At 47.7% G+C, this 26,277-nt stretch overlaps 1 protein-coding gene across 3 annotated transcripts; it reads left to right on the plus strand.

Annotated features, from left to right (window-relative positions):
• Nucleotides 1–1,058: 1,058 nt before the first annotated feature.
• LOC135820791 (mediator of RNA polymerase II transcription subunit 12-like) lies at nucleotides 1,059–26,076 on the plus strand. 3 transcript variants are annotated; one of them, XM_065333838.1, is made up of 13 exons: nucleotides 1,062–1,482; nucleotides 4,373–4,447; nucleotides 4,740–4,798; nucleotides 6,025–6,078; nucleotides 7,036–7,183; nucleotides 8,170–8,231; nucleotides 11,940–12,023; nucleotides 13,893–14,040; nucleotides 14,467–14,515; nucleotides 15,261–15,274; nucleotides 21,315–22,972; nucleotides 24,746–24,796; nucleotides 25,335–26,076. In XM_065333838.1, exons 1-13 carry the CDS (start codon nucleotides 1,296–1,298, stop codon nucleotides 25,428–25,430), a joined length of 2,685 nt encoding a protein of 894 aa, XP_065189910.1. In that variant the 5' UTR covers nucleotides 1,062–1,295; the 3' UTR covers nucleotides 25,431–26,076. The 3 variants fall into 3 exon arrangements, with proteins under 3 accessions (XP_065189918.1, XP_065189910.1, XP_065189926.1); XM_065333846.1 differs by lacking the exon at nucleotides 24,746–24,796 and having other exon boundaries at nucleotides 1,059–1,482; XM_065333854.1 differs by lacking the exon at nucleotides 11,940–12,023.
• The last annotated feature ends 201 nt before the right edge of the window (nucleotides 26,077–26,277 follow it).

Consider the following 26,277-nt stretch of genomic DNA (forward strand, 5'->3'; position numbering starts at 1 on the left):
GTGGACTGATCGGGACTGCTGGCCCACCGGGGTGACTAATGCCACTGCGGCAGTCTCGGCATATCCATTGTCGCCTTTGCACCGCCGGACAAACTCAGGAGAACTTTGTCAACTTGTTTCAGAATTCAGTTGACTGGTGTTTAAAACTATTATGATAAGAAAACCTCTCATGCGACTGCACACATCACATCGTATGTCTGTGGGTGTGTGGGTGTTGAATGGTGTAATCCCAGCACAAGTAAGTTGCTATGTCTATGTCTAACATAGTTGTTCGCTATCATCGCTTACGCGATGGGCATGCCGGTCTGAGTCTGAGTGTGTGGTGTGTGTGTGTGTGTGTGTGTATGTGTGTGTGTGGTGTGTGTGTGTGTGTGTGTGGTGTGTGTGTGTGTGTGTGTATGTGTGTGTGTGGTGTGTGTGTGTGTATGTGTGTACGTACACATGTGCATGTGTGTGTACACGCGCGTGCATGTGTGCACGCGCGCGTGCGTGTGTGTGTATACGCATGTGCGCGCGCGCGCGTGTGTGTGTGTGTGTGTGTGTGTGTGTGTGTGTGTGTGTGTGTGTGTGACTTTCTTTTCTTAACGCACCACTCTAACCAAGAGTACATGATTATGTACTCTTGCTCTAACTCGCCAATACTATAGTAGTAGGCACTACTTATAATAACTAATAAAAAAACTATAAATACCTGCGCCCTGGCACTACTACTAGTACTACTAGTAGTACACTACTGTACTCTCATATTGTGGGTACGACCGAGGCTCCCTGCGTTGCATCAGTGCATGGTATGGCAGTCTGCTGACGTCTGACTACTCAGCTGTCCTACTAAAAATACTTGGCCTGGCCATATGGCCCAATAATATTATGGGTGAGTTGGCCAGCTAGCTCTACGTAGATCTACTCGTCAACGTGCAACTCCGTGTAGATCTACGTGTGTCATGTCAGGCGATGCGTGTCACACCAACCGCTAGCACCATAGCTAACTACAAGTACAAAGGCTAGCGACAGACTCGCGCCATCCATGCATCGACACCATGCTGTCGAGGCGTAGATTCTATGTGTAGCCTTTCATGCAAGGCCTTGCAATTATTGTTATGTCTGTTTCATTATCTTTTGGCTTTGTTGAAGCCATCAATGTAGACTGTCTCTAAGGTGCTGCTGTTCCTGAGATCAGGTGGAATGGTCCCAGATTTCTTTTGAGAGCCATTGCTTGAATTTTGTGGCTGAGTCCCCACCAAGGGTTTCCTTCGGTGGTGCACTTTTTGTTTCACTGGGCCCATTCCATCTTACAAATGTATTCTCAATCGTCTTCTAGAATGCGAGGCAATTTTGGCCCACTTTTCGGAGTGATATGTCTAGTTGGTGGGTTAATATACTGCGCGATGCTTTATAGAACCTCTAATAGGCAACTTCGCTTTTCTGAAACGAAGCTCGCGAAGCTGAGCAAGCAGTACAGCTCATTGACTTCTCAGCTGAATGGTACGTGTCAATTAGTAGCTGGTTGTAGCCACTACATATCTCATTCTACAAACCTGTTAGTTTTCGGAGATTGCACGTACGGCTTGCGTAGGTGCATCGCGCATTGTATTTTGATAATGTTGCATGCTCAATAAATTGACCATATCAAGCCACACCCTGTAATTACTTGAGGAAACATGTCAACAAATTGACAGAGTGTCTCCTTGAACAGATCTCTACTGTAGGAGAGAAGCTCTGAAAACAATAATTGTGAGCCAATCAAACACACTTGTCTCCAAAATTTGTAGCAAAAGCTCATTGTACTGGAGGTATTTCAATGACTCATGTTGGACATTAGAAATGTTTCACGGCGTTCATTTCACTTTCAACGTCAACACCAATATCTCGCATTCGAACGCGATCGGAGTGCAGCTCTCGTTAGAATCTGACGTTCGAATGCCATTATCAACTCGAATTTTCATGTCGCACAAGAAGAACGTGATGTAAAGCCTATCCATTCTGTCCTATTGCGTAAACATTTGTATTGCACATACGGGTGTTTGCATGCACGAGTGTTAAGGGCGGCTTGCCAATATGTTGTCGATGATTTTTAAATATGCATGTACTGTTCCCCATCTTTATATGCTGTGCACTTTTATTTATTTGTCGACATCTCACAGCACAGAGATGACATTGGCTATCGGACAGAGAGAAACAGAGAAACAGAGAGGCAGAGAGACATACACACACACACACACACACACACACACACACACACACACACACACACACACACACACACACACACACACACACACACACACACACACAGACCGAGACATAGACAGAGATACAGAGAGGGAGAGGGGGTGGATGGGCATCTGCGGGTGGTGGTGGCAAGAAAGTAAACTTATAGTACTGTCGTGGACATGAAAATTCAGTCGATTGACCGGGGCCGGCGCCCTCAGCGCGTACAGAACAGCGCTTGTATTGATCCGATGCGACCAACGCGCTGCAGCATGTGTGTACTGCTTACCCACGGCTGCATGGCCAGCGTTCTGGGGCCGCTAGATGTGCGACCGGATTTCCATGTCCACGACAGTAGATCAATTACCGAGTAATTGGTATAATCGTTTCAGCCCGACTTTATAAATATAAAAGTTCGTTTAAATCTTGCGTTATTCCCGTCGCAGGTGATTCCATGTTGGAATTTGAAGCCTGCACGTATTCTTTTCATTCGAAATCCTGTCCGACACGAGAGCAGGTCATAGTCTTTCACAGCCATCTTGTTATGTCCTTGCCACGATCATGCATGACCTGTATGGTCTTGCCGCAACTACCGTAAAGTCGCGGATAAAAGCCGGGTTTGCATACAAGCACATCGCGGATAGAAGCCTGAAAATCAAACGGGTCAAATGCATATATGCTTGTCACGCGTAGAAGCCTGGCTTCTATGCAAGCGCGGATCGGGTAGGTCAAGAGTGCATGCGCTATGTACGGTGCATAGTAAAACTGCCGCCATACCGGTAGTCAGTGGTAGATCTATGCGTGTTGCGCGTAGAAGCCTGGCTTCTATGTGCATACAGGGCTGGCAAAAATATCAGTGGTGCATACCCGTATATTCTCTATTATATTTTTTCAACACCCCTCTACCCCGTACTTATATTGGAGACCGCGCTTATATTGGAGACCGTGCTTATATTTTTTCAACCAATACATCCATACAGAGCGAGAAGAAATACATGCTAGATATCATGCATGCAGCATTGATTTCCACCAAGACCGTGCTAATAATAGAGACCGTGCTTATAATGTTTCGAAAGGTGCTCACAGTGTGCTAGTATTAGAGACTGTGCTAGTAATGGAGACCTGTGCTTATAATAGAGAATATACGGTATAAGCATGGTTTGCATACAAGTCAGGCTTGCATTAAAGCCTGATGCAGAAAGCAGCTTATGTGCTTATAAGCCCGGCGTTTATCCACGACTTTACGGTATACATCCGTGCGGTCTTGCCATGATCATACATACCCTGAGGTGATGGTAAGCGAGAGTGCCGCCCTGGGGTGTTCCTTTTTTTTCTTGAACTGGTGCTGGGGGAGGGGGGGGGGGGGAGAGGAGAGAAGGGTGGTGGGGGGGGGGGGGGGAGGGGGGGGAAGAGAATGACAAAGACCTATACATACTAGCAAGAGTATATAAGCCCCCAAGAGTGTGCAACTCTGATACCCTTTCTATGAGGTATGCCGACGGCGAAAACTCACATCACGTGGTGCAATGTCGCGGTTTTACGTTTCCAGCCCGTTTTAGCGAGCAGCGGAGTAATAAAAAAAGCTCTCTCTGACAGAAACTCACTGCGGGTATGCAAATCCCCAGCATGATTATGGCAGAAATTCGGATTGCGCGCACGCTATCCTTCGTTTGTACGTAGTACGAATGCATCTGAGACACGTGATGTGAGTTTTCGCCGTCGGAGACCCCATATGCAGAGTTGCACACTCTTGGGGGGATTATACTCTTGATACTAGCATCGCTGGCCTCAAGCGAAGGTCTCTGGTTCGAGTCCTGGTGGTGACAGTCAATTTTTCTTCAGACTTTCCCCGTTTGCATCTTTCCCTCAAACCAATGACAAAGACCTATAATATGTGTGTTGATAATTTCCTCAGTGTTCCTCTAGCTATCTGGTGATTAGAATGGTAACAGGGTGACTGAGCACATTGGTGTGGATATTGTTTTGTCAAGCCAATGTCCCTGGTTCGAATCCTGACGGTGATTGGCAGTTTTTTCTTCCGACTTTTTTGCCTTTCCTTTCCCTCAACTATTAAATGAATATTATTTTGTGTTCTCAATTTGCATCTAGTATACTGGTATACATTTTTATGACGCGGTTGTGTTGTGCTTGATCTTGCTTCCAGTTGCTTTGGAGTCCAAACAGCGCGTGGAGATGGACTTCGGAAGAGAGCAATCAGCCCATGAGTCGTCCAAGAGAGGTACATGACTGTACATGATTCTATAGTTGAGCTGTTTCTCTCTAGGCATGGTTTTGTGTGTTTCGGCTGTGGGAGTTGTGGGAATCCTAGATCTTAGCCTGTACCGTAATGACTAGCAGTTAGTAACTTCAATAGTTTGTCTTAGCTAGCTAGATATAATATATTATTTCCTCTTTGGCTTTTTCGCATGTAGTAATTAGTTGATGCGATTGTTATGTGTGTGCGTGTGTGTGTGTGTGCGTGCGTGCGTGCGTGTGTGTGTTGCGATGCTCTTCTGATGCCTGTACTATAGCTATTGCCATGCACAAGGACCAGGCTGCAGAGCTAGAGAAGCGGTATAATGACCTAAAGGTGAGCAGCAGGTTTATAGTACAGTCAAATCTGTCGTAAGCGACCGCCCCTTGGTGCAAGAAAAAGCGGTCGCTTACGGCAGATGGTCTCTTACGGCAGATGTATGGTAAATCCGGCATACCAGGTATTATGCTTCCATGTACTCAAATCGACGAGAATAATGTGATTTTTAATATCATTTTTATATTGGATATTCAACGACGACCATACGCATAGTAAGCGTATGCGACACGGCAGTAGATCGACACTGCCTGGACTTGAGAGCTACAGCACAGCCTCAGAGTCAGTACACATGGTACAGGCCAGCCGCCAGTCGATCGCACTTGCAAGACAGCGCATTTTCACACTTTGCAGTTGACAGCGCATTGGCAATTACAGTTTCGCACCTGACTGAACCTGGGTCGCGGTCGCTTACAGCAGATTTGAATGCAGCCACCGTGCATGAAATCGCGGTCGCTGGTCGCGCACAGCAGATGGTCGCTCTGGACAGATCAGTTTGTATGTGAAACCTTCGGTGCACGGAAAATCGGTCGCTAACGGGAGATGGTCGCCTACAGCAGAGGTCGCTAACGGCAGATTTGACTGTATTCTGTTAGTCAGCTGTTTGTCATCCATAACCATGATAACTGTGTTTGAAATGGGCTGTGCTTGCCAAAGGTTGCGAAAGACCTTTTTGACTGTGTCAAAAATGGAAATAAAAATTAAAGTTGACACATCCGCATTATGGCCGTCTATACAACTGCGTTTAGGAGCACGATTAGCTCGTGCAAGGCCACCTCAGTGTGTGACTATGCTTCGGTTGCACGAGAGTGAGGGTGTGTAAGATCAGGCAAACAACCATGGCATGTGTGACGTACCGCAGCCTTGCTAGTAATCACCCAACACTATTGACCCCCCCCCCCTAGCTGTAGCAAAAGCTCCTGCAATATCAGCACACTGACCATGATTTCTACTTGTACTACGCGTTCTTCAGTGCCAGCTCCCATACAGTTCAAGCTCCCATTCTACACTGTATTCTCATACTGGAAAGATGCAGCTGTGCAAGTACGATTGCGTACAAGTGGCGTGCCTGGAGCCATTGCCCGATATGATGATTCGGTGCTAACCAGGGCAGGGGGTTCTTGCTAGTGAAGTTACTGTCTGTATGTGTGCTTGTGGCTTGATGTTGACAAACTGAGCGGTGAATTGAAGCTGCAGTCGTCTGGCTCTCACTTTGTTGTGTGCAGAGTGAGCTTGAAGGTCAATATCAGACGCTCAAGACAAGCCACACGGAACTTCAGGTACTGCTCATTGCTACTTGTGCTGCTTATGCTGCTGCTGCTGCTGATGATGAATGTGATGATTGTGATAATGCTGCTGCTGATGCTGCCGATGTTGATGCTGATGCATGTGTGCATTTTGCTACTTGTGCATATGCGCTGCTGCTGCTGCTACTGGTTGAACTCAACGCAAACTAATAAAGAAGAGCGTATCTCATGACTAACAAAAGATGGGCTTTGGGTTTTCTTGAGTAAAGTAAAAGTAAAGTTTGCAGCACATCCTCATTTCCACCCGCCACTGTACAATAGTGTTGAGAACACACAACTATTAAACTTTATTAGGAAGCTTCTTGTGTACCCATAAAAACATTTTCTGATTAGCTTCTTCAGAATGGCCATGCATCTCTTCCTATTTAAGTTTGAAGCCAGGAAAGCCGAAGATAAGGGAGTTTGCTTTTTCGGCCAGGGTTCACATGCCGTACTTCCCCACATATAAGCGCATGCGCTTATAAGCAAAAAATGCTGCAAAAAAGAGTTTGGCTGTGTAGACAAATGCGCTTATGTGTGCAATACAGGTTTGTGTCCTAGACAACGGTGTTATCACAATGCTTAGTGGTATACTCAGCTCCCAGGTGTATCACCAATCGTGTTCACATAAAAGCACATGCGCTTATAATTGGGTAAATGGGGGGGGGGGGGGTGGGTGCGCTTATGTCCGGACATACGCCCGTGTGCTTATTTATATGTGCGGAAGTACGGTAATCAGGGCGGATATTTAAAAAAAATATTTGAATTCTACCCACATCTGGTTTTCAAATCTCAAAACGTCCATCTTTTTCCTGAATGGACTAGGTGAGCAGTCAGCTTGTTCTTAGACCCGTGTCTGACCAAACCTTTGCTGAGTGACAGACCGTGCTAGTATTGGAATCCCTGCACCTGTTTCACTGAACACTGTTTGTGGAATCTGTCCGTTTGCAGTCAAAGCACGCTGACCTGGAATTCCAGCATAAGAAGCTGTCCGATGACAAGAAGGTCCTGGAAGAAGGTCACGAGAAAGTGGAGGCAGATCTGAAGGACACGGCCGATAAGCATTCCCAGCTTCAGTCCGAACTTCAAGAGCTGAAACGTACGTTTGGCAATGGCTATGTGTCTGCCTTTCTCTCATATTAATCCTTTTGAGCTAGAATGGATTAGGATTTAGGAACCCTGGTCCATGGTCATGGAGGGTGCGAGGATGCTACGAGATGAGAGTAATGTTTTGAGTGTTTCTGCTAGACTCACTCCTCCTTTGGCTTTGATGGCTATTTACTCCTCCTGGGGAGAGGTAAAGCATGTTGCTGGTCTAGAGAAGCGAAGGTGTAGACTTTGACCTGGCAGCTACCTGTGAATCTGTTGGTTTTTATTCCTTCTATGCTCTAGTAGCATGTTTGCTATGGATGATTGTTTCTTGTTGTAAGTAGGCCATTCCTGGCAGGTTTCGCCTGTGTTTCCCTTGTTTCAAAGGCATGGACCCTGGATTTATGTGTGTGCGTACTGACCAACCAGAAAATCTCAATCCCTTGACAAGACAAGCCGAATCCCTGGATGAATGACACCAAACACGTGAAAAAGAGCATTTCCCGCCAAAAAAACGTTCTTCGTCACAGGGCCAGTCGACTCTGCGTACAGCACAGTTCGACCCTGCATGCAGTGCAGTGCGATCAGTCAGCACGCGCCTGTCAGTGCAGATCATGCAGGCTAGGCTAGCCTGGTCTTGAAAGTGCCGTGCACAGTTCGAAGTGTGAGGGTGTACCGTACATTTTTTGAAAAAACCAGGACATTGAAGGCGAGCCCCTGGAGTTTTCAGGAAAACCTGGATCAGACAAAAATGTGAATTTTCCGGGAGTTTGCTTGAAATCCCCAGGATCCCGGAAGTAATGTTGATTTACCGGGATTTTCCCTGGAAAACCGGGAGGGTTGGCCTGTATGCGTGTGTACGTGTGTATGTGTGGCTATGTGTGTGCTATAATTATACTGGTGTGTGTGGGGGAGGGGGGTAAAGTAGACATGCATACCGTGTTATGCCTACCAGGTACTAGTGTGTAACTGTTTGTTTACTTGTGTGTTCTGCAGTGAAACTGGAGAAGACGGAGGGTGACTACAAGAACAGTCAAGACCAGCTGCAATCTGCCAAGGTCAGCCTTTGCTTTTACTGACACCAGCAATGTTGCTGGCTAAGTGAATTTGGGATTCTATTAAGGCCGATTCTGGCGATTCACAATACAAATGTTTGCGACGTGACACGCGACTTGCGGCAAATGCAACGATGTGCGACCGCGACACACGGTGTTCACAAAGTACTTGGGCTTTGCGAAGTCGCGGGCCCCATGCATGGAAGATTTCACGTACGAACGTATGGACAGATCAAATGACAGGTACTAGGTCTTCAAGTGACTCTGGTATCATGTCCACAATCCAGCTCTGGACTTTTAGTTTTAGCACAGCTCGGTTTCTCTTGCTCAATGATGCCATTGTATGGCTGAGTGAGCGGCACCAAAGCTCATCCTCTGTAGGCTCCGGTTTCGGTGCTGCTGCGGAAGACATGACCGTCTGGGCCATGCCTACCAGCTGTTGTTCAAGCGGGTCTGGATGGCTTCCTTTTCTTGGCCTGTGGCCGCACCACATGCTTCACATCATTCTCTTCGGCCTCAACACAAACATTGACAGTGGCATTAGGAGATGCAGCTCTGCTGGGTGCGACGGTTGATCCTGCTGGCACTGAATCATTGTCTGTTGCTGCTAGAGGCACCAATGGTGGCACTACCAGTAGAAGGGGCTGGGCGGTGACCTCGGCATCCAAGTCAATAGTCTGCGTTTGGAGTGTTACCGGTACTTGTGTAAAATTGCTTGGTGTCTCGCGGCGTCTTGCAATTGTTGGCTTCAGAAATTGTGTCACTGACCACAGGGGCCGCCATGAGTAGGGTATCGGTAAGCATACCACGCCCCCGAGCCACTGCGTGGCTGCTTTTTGTCGAGGTCGCGCTTGATTCGGCCAAATGTGTCTCTGATATTTTTGAACTCATTTTGGCAAGCCGCTACACTTGTCAAGTTCAACATATTTGCTGCTTCTGACTTTGCAACGAGATCCCAGGCACGTCTCATCAACCAGGAGTGAGATAAAACAATGTCCAACATAAACTGTTTGATGACAGTAGGGCACATGTACTTCACAGTCTCCTCCTACAAATGGATACTAATAGAAAACTGAACGGATCCTTCTGACAAATTGGACATGCCTATCTTTATGGTCAGGGGACGAGCTATCCCACAAACATGTATACCGCTTGACCTCTTCCACAAAGTCTTCTTCCCAGCTACTTGTTTGCGAGTCATCAAAAAGCACCGGTACGTCCACGCACAAGTCCTGGGACTCAGGGGCGGGTAGAGCAACATCTGACTCCGTATCCGTGGATGAGGAGTCCATGGTTGATTGTGACGATAGAGAGGAAAGAATGAACGACATTGCGACATGGGTCAGGAAAACGAATATCGAACAGGAGAAGGAAACAGCAGCTACAGAACGGGAAGACTTAACTAGATGATGAAAGGATGAAGTCCGCAAATTTTCTTCTCCGCGCAATAGCATGTTCATGTGGTGATGTCCAGCCAGTACGCCAATACACCAGTACGCCATTAGGACATCTCTATGCTATATCCACAAATGGGAGACTATTACTCATTTGGACGAGACGGAGGAATCATGAAAGGGGAAGAGTGAAGCACAAGTACGCCACTACGCCAGTACGAAATATCTATAATTTTTATGTTTATATCCGCAAATGGACGAGACAGAGAAATCTCGGCAAATGATGAAGCGTGAAAAGTGAACAGCACCAATACGCTAGCACAAAACCTCCACATGTACGAAATTGGAGAGCAAATCGCTGCTTGCGATGAAACTGAGGTACATGTATGGTTGATCAACATCGGGATGAACCTGGCTTGTCGTCTTGCCGTGGACGGCACTGGATTTTCGAAGCACAGAGTCGAGAAGTCTCCGTGCATGGCATGGTCATGTGGAAGTTGAAGAAAGTTCGACAACTTTCTTCAACTTCCGCGACAGGCACCTTGCGACTGTACGCAAGGTGCCCCTCTGTGTTATGCGTTTCAGGAGATGAGCAAGCTAGGTCAGACCATTTGGTGTTCTCTATTCATTGGGGGGGGGGGGGGTCATCTCGACCACTTTAGGCATTGCTGGAAGCCTTCTAAATTACATGTACAGTGGAACTCAATTAAGACGTACGCCCTTTTGGGGAGTGGGAAAAAGTACTTGTACCTAGTATTCAAGGTACTTCTTATCCAAAGTTGACTCCTGTGGCCCCACCACCACGATACATGTGCAGTATGTCAAGGTGCTTGAAATTATTTATTGCACTCGCACACCTGCCAAGTACCCAGATTTTTTCGGGATTATCCTGCAATTTAGGATGAACTCCCGCGATCCCGAAATTCCTGTCGATTATCCCGAAATTCACTGTACAAGAAACAAGCTTCATATTGTACTTGGAGCACTTCAAATGACTTGTCACAGGCCAGTAGTTGTCCTTATTGATTCCGGACCGCCATAGCCTGCAGTACCAGTGGATCTACTAGTGCTCTTTCCATGAGCAGTCTCTGAAAAACCTCCGATTTTGAGTCTTGAACATGTGTGTGATCCGATGATCACCATCAATCATCTATTTTCGAAATGTTGGTGCCATCAAAAGTTGAAAAAGAATTTTTTTGGGTAAAAATATGACATCCCGAAAAACCAAGGCAAATCCCGCGATTTTGCCATGGCGGTCCAGAAAAAGCACTCTCAGTACTTGGCAGGTATGCACTCAGAAAATAGTAAACGTGTTTAGTGCCTCCAAACCAGGCTTCCTGCGTTGCAAACAGCCTCCTCCGCGCTGTCAACATACTGAAGTACCTTCCAAGCAAACCTGTCATGTGTAAATGTGCATGAACCACTAAAAAGTACATAGTAGTAGTATGCGAGGCTAGCTCTGTTGCGACCTGTTGAAAAGTCCGTCATGCAGGAGTTGTACATCTTATCAGAGTACGTCATATCCGCACATATTTGTATATACGCTTATGGAAGGAAAATCCATGCGACGAAAAAGGACCGTTCTATTACCCGGGCACTATAATGTCCACTAACACCACCAGTTACTAAACAATCAGCTCATGCGATAACATTGCATGACACTGACCGACGGTACAGTGCTACTGACGTTCTACAACTAACTGGCTAACAGCTCTACCACATCTTGTCGGTCAGTGTCGTGCAATGTTATCGCATGAGCTGATTGTTTAGTAACTGGTGGTGTTAGTGGACTATATATTGACCTTTGATAAATACCCACACTCATTAGTGACCACACCATCAACAGTATCAAATTCGAATAAATGTGCTTTCACTCAATTAATGCCGCTGCACTTTTCCATGTAGCACTGCACTCAAAAGCCAATGAATACTGTTTATAAAATACTCCTTTTTAGGGAAAGCGCAGGTCAACATATGTATAGTAAATGTAGTAGCCTCAGGATTTATTGCAATTACATACCAGTTATAAAAACCTCGGGGACTTCGGTTTTTATACTGGTATGTAATTCATTATTGCAATAAATCCTTCGGCTCTACATACATGCATCTATATGTATTGATCCCTTGGCACGTGATGCCCCTATTTGTTAAAAAAAATTGAATAATTAAATAATTAAACTGCTTATTAAAGTTTCTTTACTGCTGATCGTATGTGCTGATGTCCAGACTGCTTAAAAGCACTGAATGCCGACTGACAATCGCATACTGATCTAATCTTGCTAAATTCGCACTTCTACTATTCTAAATTGCATCACAGAGCGAGCATCAGGCTGCGTCCAGTGAACGTGATAGGCTGAAGGAAGAAGTGGACAATTTAAATCAGCGCCTAGACGCCCAGCAGGTTAGCAGCATGCTGACGAAACGCTTTGGCACTGTGTATCGTTTACGGGCTACTGTGTATGTGTGCACGTGTGTGTGTGTGTGTGTGTGTGTGTGTGTGTGTGTGTGTGTGTGTGTGTGAGAACCATGGCGATTGCATGGCCGCGTGTTCTTGAGCATTCATAATGCTACTTCAAAAATATACATACGGGTTGATTTGAGATCATCACGATAGGTGCTGTCTATTTGCGCTCGGGGACCGACCGAAATGGGCTGATATCCGAGGTTGTCTGATTTGTCGAAATGACCGTCCCGGCACATGACTTGACTTGAAATAAGGATCACCATGATAGAGCCACATCCTCAGACCTACCCAAACGTCTACTTGTACACTGACTGAGACTCACTATACCATCAATAGCTAGCTACATCCAATGTTGGTATGTACTATACCATCAATAATAACTAGCTACATCCAATGTTGGTATGTAACTGTGTCTGTACAATCATTTACGTATACAGAGATTTTTTGAAAATCAACTTTTACCAAGGAAGTCATGTTGAGCGACGCCGCTTCAGCGGTGGTAGCAGCAGAACAGTGTGATAGGAATTCTGAGGTAGTTGGAGACCGTGAGGTTCAACATGATATATGTGCTCAACATTCGGGACCAAGCAAAGTGATAATTTGTTGATGCCATCTTCACTCGGTCCGTCCACCCATTAGTAGTCGTAGGTTCTTCTTTTGACCAGACGAGTCGACCACACAGTGCTTGCAGATACCAGCACGAACAGTTCACCATCCCCCCCCCCCAACACCACGATATAATGGCGAACTGTGATGGATCACAGCGTTAGACACCACACCTTGCCGTTAGTATCTGGATGGATACGTCGCTTTGGCAGCGCACAGCTCCCCATTCTATCACACCCCAGCCCCCTTCCTTTCTACCTTCCGTTTCTGACTTGTGAGGTTCGTGAAGTATATTCGTCTTGTGCTGTTGGCAAAATTCAGATATGGCGTTAGATGTCTAGTACGATGTTGTTAGTTGCCACCTGGCTTCTACTTTGCACACATCTTTGTCCACCACTCCAGTATTCGTTGTGACGTGTAGCTTATAGCGCAGCCTGTCTGTGTATCTCTCTTTCTCCTCGTGATTGACTTTGCACTTGTGATACAGTGTACATGTAGTTGTGCCGGGTAGCCTTGTGTAGCCTTGTGGTCTGGTCCATAACACCTCCATTCTTCAATTTCCCGTTTGTGTTAGTTTGTCACATCATGTGTGAGTTAGTTGAGTGTGCACATCCTGTATCAGTTTCTTGTGTATAAAGTAGCATTCTTTAGTTCATCTTTATCATTCAACAGCTGCATCTCCTCGGAGGAGTTCTCGTGATCTTGATGCAACAAAGCAAGCTTGCCAGGAGTAGCTACTCGCTGTCATGCAGTGGTGTGGGTGGACTGGTGAACCTTTTGGCTGGTATCTGCAAGGGTTGTTGTGTGGTCTAGTCTGGTCAAAAGAAGAGCATACTAGCACCAAGCAAGTGTTCAGTTCAAGTCGCGAGGTGGGCACTTTAACGAGGTGGTTGGAGTCTGAGTTTTACTATTTAGACTCGACTATCTTTCTTCACTTTTCTAGCATCTGCTTTCAACCCACTTTAAAATATCAAATCCTAAGCACAGCGCCATGATGTCCTGTGGAGACACGGACACAGTAATGCATTAATGCATCTCGAGCATACCGTGTGTGTGTGTGCCTGTGTTTGTATGTGCATGTGTGTGTGCATGTGTGTGTGTGTGTGTGTGTGCCTATGTTTGTATGTATGTGTGTGTGTGTGTGTGTGTGTGTGTGTGTGTGTGTGTATATGTGCATATGTGTGTGTTTGTCTATTCTAGAACGAGCTGCAGAACCTACAGCGTGTCCGTGCCGCTCTGGGTGCTAGTAACCACCGCAGGAGGAACCCCCAATTCGGAGACCGCACGCAGGACGATGGATATCAGCAACAGCAGCAACCCCAGGAGCAGCCGCAGGACGGTGGGCAAGGTACAGGAATGCATTACAAGTAGACACGTCTTGCCGCAAATGAGGCCGTCGCTGCAGTACATTTCTCACACTGCGTTTCAAACTAAGAAATGTAGAGTGAATGGTTATGTTTGTGTGCTTTCGAGGACACTATTGAATACACTTAAAAGTCCGCTCTTTCTGGAACCGAGGAAATTTAGCTGTGACCTGTTTCCCTACTAGTACTACGCACAATCCACACTCAAACACGGTGAAGCGTGTATCTCTTGACTTGTAGAATTAGGAATAGTCTGTTGAAACCCATGCACCCACCTTCCTCATGATGTGTCGCTGCTGCTGCTGGTGTTATAAAATATTCATTCAGTCACTTCTTGACAGGTAACATGTTGTTGTTGTTGGTGTGGTTGTTGGTGGTGGTGTTGTCGTTGTTGTCCTGACTGGCTGCAGGTTATCAACAAGAACGTGGTATGGAAGAGCAGGGAAATAGTCCGGACGGGTAAGGCGAGTGTGTGTGTGCTGTGTTAGCATTGTGATAGTGAAGTTCTGCTCTACTTTTTTTGAAGTACGTGAAAGGTAGAGAAATCACGTAGAGAACAGGTGTCTAGGTTAGAGTCTACCACTTCACGTGTTTGGAGTCCAGATTTCTACGGAGAGATGAGGTTTTCTATGTTGTGGCACACGCACGTGCGTACAGATCTGCTGTATATCGTTAAAATTAGTGAGAAAACCACCAAAGTTGGACCGGCAAAGTCCCAGTTCACCTTCCCACGTGTTTTCTTTGCGTGAACGCAGAGCAGAGCTAGTTTTCTTTACGTTACGGGAACGTGTGTGTATGTGTGTGTGTACATGTGTGTACATGTGCATGTCTGTTTGCTCGCACGCGCATGTGTGTGTGTGTGTGTGCATGCTCGTGTGTGCATGCTCGTGTGTGTGTGTGCATGTGTGCATGCTGCCTTTGGAGATTTGCATAATTAAGTAATATGTACCTGAATGCATGTACATGGCGAAGGAATTATTTCTGGAATTTGTCCAGGTTTCTTGTACTTAATTACTGTGTGTATGTGTGCTTGTCTGTTTCTCTCTCTCTCCTCTCTCTCTCTCTCTCTCTCTCTCTCTCTCTCTCTCTCTCTCTCTCTCTCTCTCTCTCTCTCTCTCTCTCTCTCTCTCTCTCTCTCTCTCTCTCTCTCTCTCTCTCTGCTCTGACTTTGTGCGTGTGCGTGTGTTTGTGTATCTGATACTAGGATGGGACTACACAGTAAGTCAATAGTCTTGGTTATTGTTTGGAGCGCTCCCTCAGTGCCGATGCTATAGTTGTTGCGATATTGGCTGTTTGGTTTTGAGTTTGCTTTTCGGGCTTGTCAGCAAGGCAAAGATGGTGCGGAAAACTCCATTTGAACTGGGCTGTTTTTAAAGAACTCAGTTTGAATAGAGGATGGACATGTATCACTTTAAAAACTGATATCTGTTCATGTACATGGTTCACTGAGACAGACTCGTCTGGCCTATTACTGCTATCGATTGGTTGTCGCGGGCCACACTCCTCGTTCGCAAGACTTGTGCCTCCTCCTCGTAAGAGTATATACCAGTGTATCGATGTTCACTCGTGGCATGGCAATCAACTCAAATGGCCTAGGATGCTCGATTGCCAAAGTGGCCTGTATGTGTATAGTAATAACCAAGAAGTTTGCATAGAAGCAGGGCAGTGTGAAAAGTATGTCGACACTTCAGCATGGCGTTGTGTATTGGCATGAATGCATAACTCCCTCAGAGTGTGCAGCTGCTGACGGGTAGCTGGCAGTACTTGCTTTCAGAATCATGCTGCTTTTATTAGGTTACTACATGTGTAGCTGTATTCATGCTTTGGACGGGCAAGGTTCACAGTAGGGACCTTTCATTCATGCTTTGGACGGGCAAGGTTCACAGTAGGGACCTTTCATTCATGCTTTGGACGGGCAAGGTTCACAGTAGGGACCTTTCATTCATGCTTTGGACGGGCAAGGTTCACAGTAGGGACCTTTCGCACCACGCGTACGGATACCAAACGAATGCTGATTCGTCACCTGGGTTGGAGGATTCGTCATTGTCCCTGCGGAGAGCTTGTTTTCACGAATGGAAGCCTCTTCATTCGTGGCGCGCTCCGAATCCGTCAGGAACACGTTTTTACCAGGTACACATGTTTTGCCAGGCACACATTTTTCCCTTGATTCCATCATCCATGCACGTGTGTGTGTGTAAACACGCGTACTCCAAGCTACCGGTCGTATTCGTAGTTGCCATGGACATTTGCATGACGACTTGCGAAACCTGAATCTGTTTTCAACGAAACGAGGACGAGCCGAATCAAACTTTCGTTTCACATTCGATTCGCAGCAGATGCGAAAGGTCCCTAGTATGCAATGTAATCCCCCGTTTAATGCTCCCAGTCAATGTATTTTTTAAATCATTGAGGACAAGAGTTCGTTTTCGGACACAATCATCTTTTCGAGGCCAAATCAGTCCGCATTCGCTGTGAACTGCTGGTGACGACTGGGAAGGATGCAAAGAGAGAAGAGAATAGGAAACGTTATGACTTTGGAGTTGGTGGTTGCATCATCAAGTCTTGGTGCCACGACAAAAAAAAAAAAAGTGCTGGCAGTATCGATCCACCTGACGTCTGCCTATTGCCACCCTTTGTTTCGCATTCATGAACACGCCATGCTCCTATTCCTAGGCATCCACACACGTCAGGCAAACTCTTGGCATTTGGATTTTGAGTTTGTCTTCGCCATCAATACTGGCATCTTTTTCGAGTACCGTTTGTTTTGTACGTGTTTCCACCTGCCACCGTCACTGACCATCTGCCATCACCTCTTGTCATCACCATCACATTTTGCCAGATCATGTGCCTGGTGAGTTGTTTTATCCCCGTGCTTCTGTGTGTGTGCGCATGTGCATGTGATGGTACATGGTGGTGCAGAGAGAGAGAGAGAGAGAGAGAGAGAGAGAGAGAGAGAGAGAGAGAGAGAGAGAGAGAGAGAGAGAGAGAGAGAGAGAGAGAGAGAGAGAGAGCTGTGCGTGTGGCCCAGTACCAAGTAATTGCATTACAGAAGGTGAATGCACACTCATTGTCTTGTCTTGGCGTTTCTGGTAGATATTCCATGCACCCTCTACAGGGTTCTAGCCAAAGGGGGGTAGGGTGGGCGCAGCGCCCCCCCTGTGAAAAATTGCCGCCCCCTACTCATTTTCCGATTTTCGTGTTTTTCATGCATAGAGGGTTCCTAAAGGCACATTTGTCTGGGGTGAAGTCAGGGATTCGCCCCATATACGTTGCATTTGGCGTGGCAAGACAATATTGGAAAGTGGAAAAATGAGATATAGGGTAACTGTTTCCCATGCCCACCCCCCTACTATTTTGACCTGGCTAGAACCCTGCTCTATCAATGGTCACGTCAATGCTTCCATTTCCACTCAGCCATGACTTGTCCTGGCCAACTCACTTGCCCTGCCTAACACCATTCCAGACCAGCAGCACAATCATGCCCATGCCCGTCTCCCCCCCCCCCCCCCCCCCCCCCCTGTGTACATGTACATGTGCTTGCATGACAAACCACACCAAATCAACTGGCTTGCAACTACATTTGGGTGTCTTTTTCTCCGCTGTTCGTATGGTCGTTTGGAGCTCCTGTGACATCGTAAAGATTTCGATGTTGTCAAAAGCAGGCGGCCTGCTGTACGTTTAGACCTTGCTGGTGCTTGTAGGCTGTATGTAGACATGATGTGAGCTGACCAGTGGCTGGGCTAGCTGGTACGTGACTATACTGACGTCCTGGTACGATGATCTGTCATAGTCTGCTGGTGAGGCGACAGGGTCAGGACTTTATTCAGTTTATGGTGTTGTGCTGTGGAACACTTGCATGTGTCTGCGCGGCGGCCCCTGGTTATAATGACACTACTAGACCATGGTTTGTACAGTGCTGTTCAATGAAGTCCGAGCGAGCGAGTCAATGCCACGCCGGGTATTGTGCAGCCTTAGACCTGCGAACACCCGGGATGTGAACTGGTGCTGGGAGCAAACTTGACTCACACGACCGGATTTCATTGAGCTGTACTGGACGTGCATGTTGAACATGTTCAGTTAAATAGAGCCTGGTGATTGGTGCAAGATACCACCGCCGCTATGCAAGAAGAATTTGCATGTAACCTGCAGCGTTAAATGTGACTACGCGTGCATGTGGAGCACTCCTCGTATGTGATTGCGGCCGTGTTTCACGTTTGCTGTCACTATTTTCTTGTGCGTGCGTTGTGACTGTGTGCAGGTTTTGCCAGGAAGCACAGGCAGCGGCGTGGAAATGCCCGAGCTGGCTTCCATTCTCTAAGCTCTCCTGGACAACAGGCGACACGAGGTGGTGCTGGCGCGGGTGCTGGTGCTGAGGGTGGTGATGGTGGAGAGCGGGTGCCATCGCGCTACCAACACTTAGAGTCCACTCTTGTCAAACGACTAGGCCAGCTACAACGCGAGAGAGAGCAGCAGCAGCAGCCTCCTGCCGATTCCAAGTCAAATGAAGCTGAGGAACCTCAGAAGCCAAACTCCACTGGGAAGCTTGAAGGACAGGAAGTTATCGCTGGTGTGCAGCAGCAGCAACCAAGCTTTCAGAGTGAAAATGATGCAGCTGCTGGTGAGAAGGCACAGAGCACCAAGCAAGAGGAACCAACGGTCCCTAGTTCTTATGCCACCAAGAGCCTGAATACTCCAGTAGCACATTCTCCTGATACTGCTGCTGCTGATGCTGAAAACGAGAATGGCAAGGTGCACAGAACTGAAGTATCCGACAGATTCCCAAAGTATGGCCAGAGCGACGACAAAAAAGATGACACTCGTAATGACGCCGCTGTTCAAATTGGTGGGGAGAATGCAGTCGACGATGATAAGCGCGAGGGGGTGATTGACGGAAAAGCTCGTGAGGGAGAAAAGAAAGATGATGACGCTGCTGCTGCTGCTGAGCGTACTACTGCAGTGGCTGACGGTGGTGTAGATGGACACAATGTCGCAAAGGAGCAGCGTCATTCCGAGAATGTGGATAAAACCAAGGAGCACCGTGCAGCACCTGGTGATGACGCCGCTGCTGCAGAGAAAACCAAGGAGCACGGCGCAGCAGCAGCAGCAGAAGCTAACGGTGACGCTGATGCTGCTGAAGTGGATGCCCATGTTCGAGACAGAGCCGCCGTCGCTGCTGCTCGTGGCCAAGACGATGGGAGCAAGCAGCGGGATGGCGCAGCAGCGGGGGCCGGGGATGAGACTGCTGCTGCAGGTAATCCCAATGAGGCAGCACTGAAAGCCAGCCATTCTGATCTGGCTGATGCTCTAGCCAAGGTACCTGAACTGGCACGTCATCAGATGCACGCCCTGCCCAGTAACGAGCACGAGTCACTAAGCTTCAAGGAGAAACTCTCCAAGGCCCTTTCCGGCCACCGTCTCTCCAGGGCCTTCCGCTCCGACCATGCACTGCCAATGGAAGCCTTGAAAGAAAAAGATGTACCGTCTGAACACACTAGGACGACAGCTAGTAATCTCCGCAGATAGCCTGTTACTGGTGTGCAACAAGCAACTGCTGCTAATTCTGAAGACGTGCTAAGTCACTTGAACTTCCGATGTCTCAGCCCAGTTTCGTCCCAAACGTCGATCCGTTGTACTTGTTGTGTATGTTGATGGCACCGGCTACACTGACTCTAACTGTGTACGTAACCCCGTGTGCCACGACCATGGCGGCAGTGATGGCGGCGACGGTGATGGCTGGTATTTGTCTTAACGCCTTGGGCTGCCTGTGCTGCTCCTGGTGTGTTACTACTCCTCCAGTTCTTAATCTTGGCTTGTTCTTTACTCTTACCCATTACCGATGTACCCTCTTTTAATCAGGGGGGGGGGGGGGCGGGGGGGCGCAGCCGTTATGTGTTTTTGCTTTCTTCATTTTTTTAAAATATCATTTTAACTCATTGTAGCAGCTAGGCACAAAGGCTTGAGATTGCATGTTGCCGATATGCAATTCCAGATATCAGGTCAGTTCTACTTATTTAACAAATACAGTACAGGTAACGTGTGGCGTATACTCAGCTTATTGTGCTCAAACCATCCACAGCTACTGCCTTGTTGCATGGTTCAAACACGCCTCTGCCTGTCTGACTCTGTGCGCGCGTGTGTGTGTGTGCGGGGGGGGGGGGGGGGGGTGTACATGGTATGTGTGTGTGTGTGGGGGGGGGGGGGGGGGGGGTGTACATGGTGTGTGTGTGTGTGGGGGGGGGGTGTACATGGTGTATTTGTGCGCGCGTATGCATATGTGCGCATGTCCTCAATGATTGTTGGCTGTTCACATGAGAGAAAAAAACAAGCCCGGACTTATGCAACCCTAGGCTTACGATTACCCCACCTTGATCTATCACCCAGTCATTTTGGAGCAATCGTTTACATGGTGTGGTAGGCTTATTCAGCCCATCCTGAGCTGAACTAGCCCTACCCCAGACCCCCGAGCTTATCGAATCCCCAGGGCTTTTTTCTCATGTAAACGGTCAAGAAAATGAGCCCTGGGCTTTTCAGCGAGTTTCCATATTTTTCAATTTTGCCTCGTGAACCTGAGAGAATTCCATCGAAAACAGTGAGTCTCTTTTGTTTCTGCTCTTCGCAGCTTTTCTTCTGTTTTTTTTTTTTCTTCAGTGAAGGCTTTGCCTTTTCGAAAGAAAAAAAGTGACAATCAGAAAGGCAGTAGAAGCGTGAGCAGGCATTTCTTGGTCCAAATTTCATCATTCACAAACTTTGACCGCTGCGTTCATGTGTGATTTGAAAAATAAAATGCGCGCAGAATTTGCAGTCAGCCACCGGAACTCAGCACCGTACAACCGGTTAACCGCCATACAAGCGTTTGAAAAATAAGCTCGGGCGTATTTTTCTCGTGTAAGCAGGCCCTTAGATGTACGTGTGCTTCTAGCCCACTTTGCATGCAGCTAGTCGAGTATGTGTCCATGCTAATAGCAGTAGCACTGCATGTGACTACATGCTTGCATGTGTTTTCAGGGCTTTGACCGCAGCTTTCGGGGCCTGTGGCTCCGCTCGAGCTTAAACCTCGGACCAGAGTCAATTATCATGCTTTTTTAAATTAAGCAAATATTTGGTTTCCATGTATGATTCTATACCTGATGAAGAATAGGGTTAACTGCATGGCTTATCATCTTGATCCCAAAGCAACGTTTTGCACCTATCTTTACTTTAGTATCTGCACCAGTACTTGCTGTATGATAGCGGTCATTTGCTGTGTGTGTCCTGACAGGCAGGCGTGGGTACAGCAAGGTGCACCTTACCGGTCGACGGCGGAAGGGTTCACTTGGCGGCGGCGTGCCTTTCAGCCAGGTTGGTGCTGGTGGCCGGCGCAGGAGCAGCATGCGCGTGCCGCATCCAGACATGGGCCAAGAGATACAACAGCAGCAAGACCCACAACAACAGCAGCAAGACCCACAACAACAGCAGCAAGACTCACAGCAGCAAGACCCACAGCATCACCAACAGCAAGATCCACAACAACAAGATCCACAACAGCAACAACAAGACCCTCAGCAACAAGACTCACAGCAGCAAGATCCTCAACAACAGCAACAAGACCCGCAGCATCAGCAACAGCAAGATCCACAACAACAAGATCCACAGCAGCAACAACAAGACCCACAGCAACAAGACCCACAGCAACAAGACCCTCAGCAACAAGACCCACAGCAACAAGACCCACAGCAACAAGACCCCCAGCAGCAAGGAGACCCACAGCAGCAACAACAAGAGCCACAACAACATGATCCGCAAGAGGATCCCCAGCAACAGCATCCAGCTGTGCAAGACGTGGACAGGCAGGCTCAAGATTCTCAATTTCCACAGCGTTTTCGTCCTCAGCACACAAACGAGGAAGAGCAACAGCGTATGGGCACGGTGGAGTCTAACGAGAGACCAACGGGAATCGTTGCTGATATTACTGGTCCACGAATGGCTGCAGGCCAAGAGGACTTTACAGCAACGGCACAATCTGACTCTCATGTCCAGGGTAGAACAAGATCAAAGGAATCTGCCGACGACGACGCTGGCAATAGTAGAAGTGAGGGAGATGCTGGCAAGCAGCTATCGATGAGCAAGGAACCCCAATCACATGACAGTGTAGCCACTGAAGATGACATGCACAAACATGGCAGCAAGAACGACGGTGGAGAGATACCACGCCATGCAGAGCTGTCGCGTCATGACTTATCATCTAAACAGGACGTCGGTGCTGGTGATAGCCAAGGGGACCTGTCACGCAATGCTGCTGCCGCTGCCAATGCCGCCGACAAGGCAACATCTCATTCTACTGAGGAGAATGCAGGTGGTGTTCATGGCGATGCTCAGAGTATGGGCGACGGCCACCATGTCTCCATGTCACGTCCTGATGAGCCTGCACACCAACAGGCGCCGCCGCCACATGGTCCTGATTCGCAGGACGAAGATGACCAACGGTCGCAGCACGAAGATGACCAACGGTCGCAGCACGACTCAGAGCGAGATGGTGCGGCGGCAGACAGCCGAGAGAACGGTGCACACGATAGAGACGCAAACCCTGACGCTGCTGGTACAATGGCAGCTGCTCACGATTCCGATGGAACGCAAAGTCAAGTGGATATTGGTGGCAAGGACAGTCCTGACGAACTGCGCAATCACGATTCAGATAATGAGCGCATTCCTGGCGATCAGCAGCACAGCCAAGAGGGTGCAGCTGCAGACAACCAAGATGAAGATCATGATGGAAAGGCAGCAGCAGATGATGGTGGTGCAGTTCCTCCAGCTCCTGGGAACTCTAAAGAAGGTGACGATGGCCGCCCACCGCCTGGCGAAGAGAACCAATCTGAGGACAATGCAGGTCAAGAGGAGAAATCCCAGCAAGACGGAGAGATTCATGATGAGAACGCACAGGTGAGTACAGTTTGCTGTGTGCGTGTAGTAATGAAAGACAAGAAAAAAGGTGTTTGCCGTTGGAGGACATGGACACAGGCTTAGCACGATAGTTTCACAGCATCTACAATGCAGTGGCGTAGCAGTCGGTCCGGCCGGTCCGGCTTTGGCCGGACCACTTTTTCGCCCAGAAGTGCCCAGACTGCAGGATTTTGCACCCTCATTTCAAAAATTTCCCGGCAGAACCCCCCAGACCCCCCCCCCCCCCCAACCGGACCACCTCAAACGGCGGTGCTACGCACCTGCAATGTTTAATAGTACTGTAAAGTACCGCCGGAGCGCCCCATCTCACGAGAATGCACCACCTTGATTTTACAGCCAGGGATATGAAAATCGTACCATCGGGTAGCGTGCTACGAAGTTGGTACGGTGTGAGAACCTTGGTGTGGAGCTCGTGTTCACTCGAAGGTAAATTGAGTACGGATTGACTTCACAACGTACTATATGTGTACAAGGCTCATGTCGTATGACCTACAGACAGGAGACCACCTCCACAATACGACCACGAAAGGCCGAGATGGTGGGGCGCTCTGGCGGTACTATCCGGTACATGCATCACCTGTGCAGCCTGTGCAGCCTGTGCTATGGGCATTTGTGCTATGGGCATTTGTGCTATGGGCATTTGTGCTATCGGCATTTGTGCTATGGGCATTTGTGCTATGGGCATTTGTGCTATGGGCATTGACAGTGTACTTTAAAAAGCAAACAAACCCCGAATTCACTAATTCACTAATTCAGACACGTGGAAGCAAGAAGGAATGGACCAAACGATGTCTTGCTATGCATGGTTGTTCGCCAATGCATTGCTCTCCATGCCTTGGCAATATATTAGTTGGCAACCGTGTACAACATGTAACGTTTTTGTCCTTTCATTCCACTCGGCCCCACTGCTTTCCAAACCACCTAAATGTACTCTAATATGACAGGGACATAGCACCCGGTCTGGCCGGACCTTATTCGGCAAAGGTTGACTCACCCAAATTGTGCACAGCGGCGCTTTTCATCAATATTATTCGTTTCAAATTCAAGTACATGTATCCCATTTGCCGAACTGGCAGCGGAAATCCCAGTCGCGGCTATGCCGGCCGGCCTGCATTAGATCACCTGCTCCCACACACCTGGGTATTAGTGGGTAATTCTCATACTCATGTGAGGAAACTGTGTAAAGTGTAAATAAAATTTAATAACAATTTTGGGCTCCCCTGTATGTATTTGTATGCTTTCGATTTCTTTGTCATCTGGGAGCAGTGAAGTGGAAGGGCTGGGGTATCAGATTCTCCACACGTAAAAATGTTATTGCATTATTTGTGACAGTTGAAGGCAGTGTTGTTGTTCGGAAGAAAGTCCCCAGTGAAACCCAATTGAAACTCTATCCAAACCTAATTGAGACTCAAGTTGAAACCCAGTTGAAAAGCTTGTACAATGTGTTTGTGCTAGGTTGTGACCTAACTTCAAATACATTATGTATTTTTGTATTTGTGTTGATCTGGCTATGCCATGACATGGCAGAATGCCGGGCAATGATGAGAAACATTGCTGACAGGGCAAAGCCAACCATGCACCATGGAGCAACATAATTTCACGCAATGCAAAATTAATATCCATAGGCCTAGTGGGGGTAATTGAGCATGTGTATGTGTGTGTATGTGTGTGTTTGTGCACGTGTGTATTTGTGTGTTTGTGTGTTTGTGTGTGTGTGTGCATATGTGTGTATGTGTACTGGCACTGTACTAGGATGTTGATGCACATGACAATCACCATGAACAAGACCATGACCCTGAAGAGGTGGGTGCCCCTTGCCCCAATGTGAATTCACAGTATGCTGGAAATAGTGTGTTTACTTGATGGCGCACTTTTCTCGTCACTGCATTTTCTTGTATTCCATACTGTAAGTCGATAAATTTTCGGCCCATTCAAATTTCGGCCTCCCAGGGCTAAAAACACATTTCGACTGCAACAAATTTTCGGCCTGTACTGCTGTTGTCTGTATACACTGTCACACTGAACCTTGCAAAAAAATTTCGCCTGCAACAAATTTTCGGCCAAATGTGATCAGGCCGAAAATAGCCAAAAATAAATATGCGCCGAAAATTTGTTCGACTTACAGTACGTGCATTTAGTGCTGATACATGTACAGTGTTAGTGGCCTTGTCAGAAAGCATTAGTGGTACATGGATATTGGCAGGGCATAATCAGGAATCTGCTGGTGGTCTGCAGTGTAATTGCTCTTCTCTCTCCCTACCCCCCTCCCCTCTCTCTCTCTCTCTCTCTCTCTCTCGCACACACGTTTTTGCGTGCTCTTCGTTGCAACATGTGTCTACAGAGATCTCACCGACGCAATGACGAGCATAACGTTATCACGAGCGACGAAGACCCAGAGGTGGACCGTCGGATAAGGGAGCGCATCCGCAATGGCTGATGCGCACAGGATCTGTGTGTGTTTTAAGCCATTAATTTTTACGTGCTGCGCATGCGCGGCGGTAATCTTCAAACTCTTGAGTACTTGCAAGTATAAGAATGGGCCAGCTGGTGTGTGTATGCATTCCACCGCTGCTAGCACTGATGTTTAGCAGCAGTGCTAGCTTTAGCAGCAGTGCTAGCACTGCTGCTAGCACTGCTGTTCCAAATTGCCTGGCCAAAGTAAAGCCGGGCCGGTTTCGGCTGCTGCTTGCTTGTCCTACTAGACCCTATATAGGTTATACCTATTTTTAAGTTTTTAACCAATGTTGCTTATATTACTGCTGCCGTCGTATGCCCACCCCGCCATACATTACTGCAATCTCTGATAACCGCCGCAGTAGTGTGCTGCAGCAGTGTGCAAGGTGCAGCACCACAGACAGCGGCTGCTCTACTTGCACGGCGACCAATGAATGGCATACGTGCCAAGAGGACATGTCTAGTAAGAGTGCAGCAGTGCAACAGCAACACGTTATCTGCAACCGCACAACATGCTACACAGCCAGCAGCAATCTCTGCCGCATACACATTTTTATTGAGCTACAATATCCAAGTGCCCAGAACAGTTTTTTTTAAAGCCGTTTGAATAAGATCCGTAATAGAAATGATGGGAGAGGATTGTTAAAGTGTATTTGTCATGGTTACAGTGGGTCTGTCTAAAAATGGCCACAACACGTGGAAAACAGCCCGTCACAATGATCATACCACCAATCACCATGTACAGAACAGTGGTGACACCTGATGGTGGGTGTTCTGGAATATTCCCAGCTTGTGGTGAATCTTGCATGACCTTTCATTGTACTCAGGTT

The sequence above is a fragment of the Sycon ciliatum genome, chromosome 1 (genome assembly GCF_964019385.1).
Source record: "Sycon ciliatum chromosome 1, ocSycCili1.1, whole genome shotgun sequence".
NCBI classification, from domain to species: domain Eukaryota; kingdom Metazoa; phylum Porifera; class Calcarea; order Leucosolenida; family Sycettidae; genus Sycon; species Sycon ciliatum.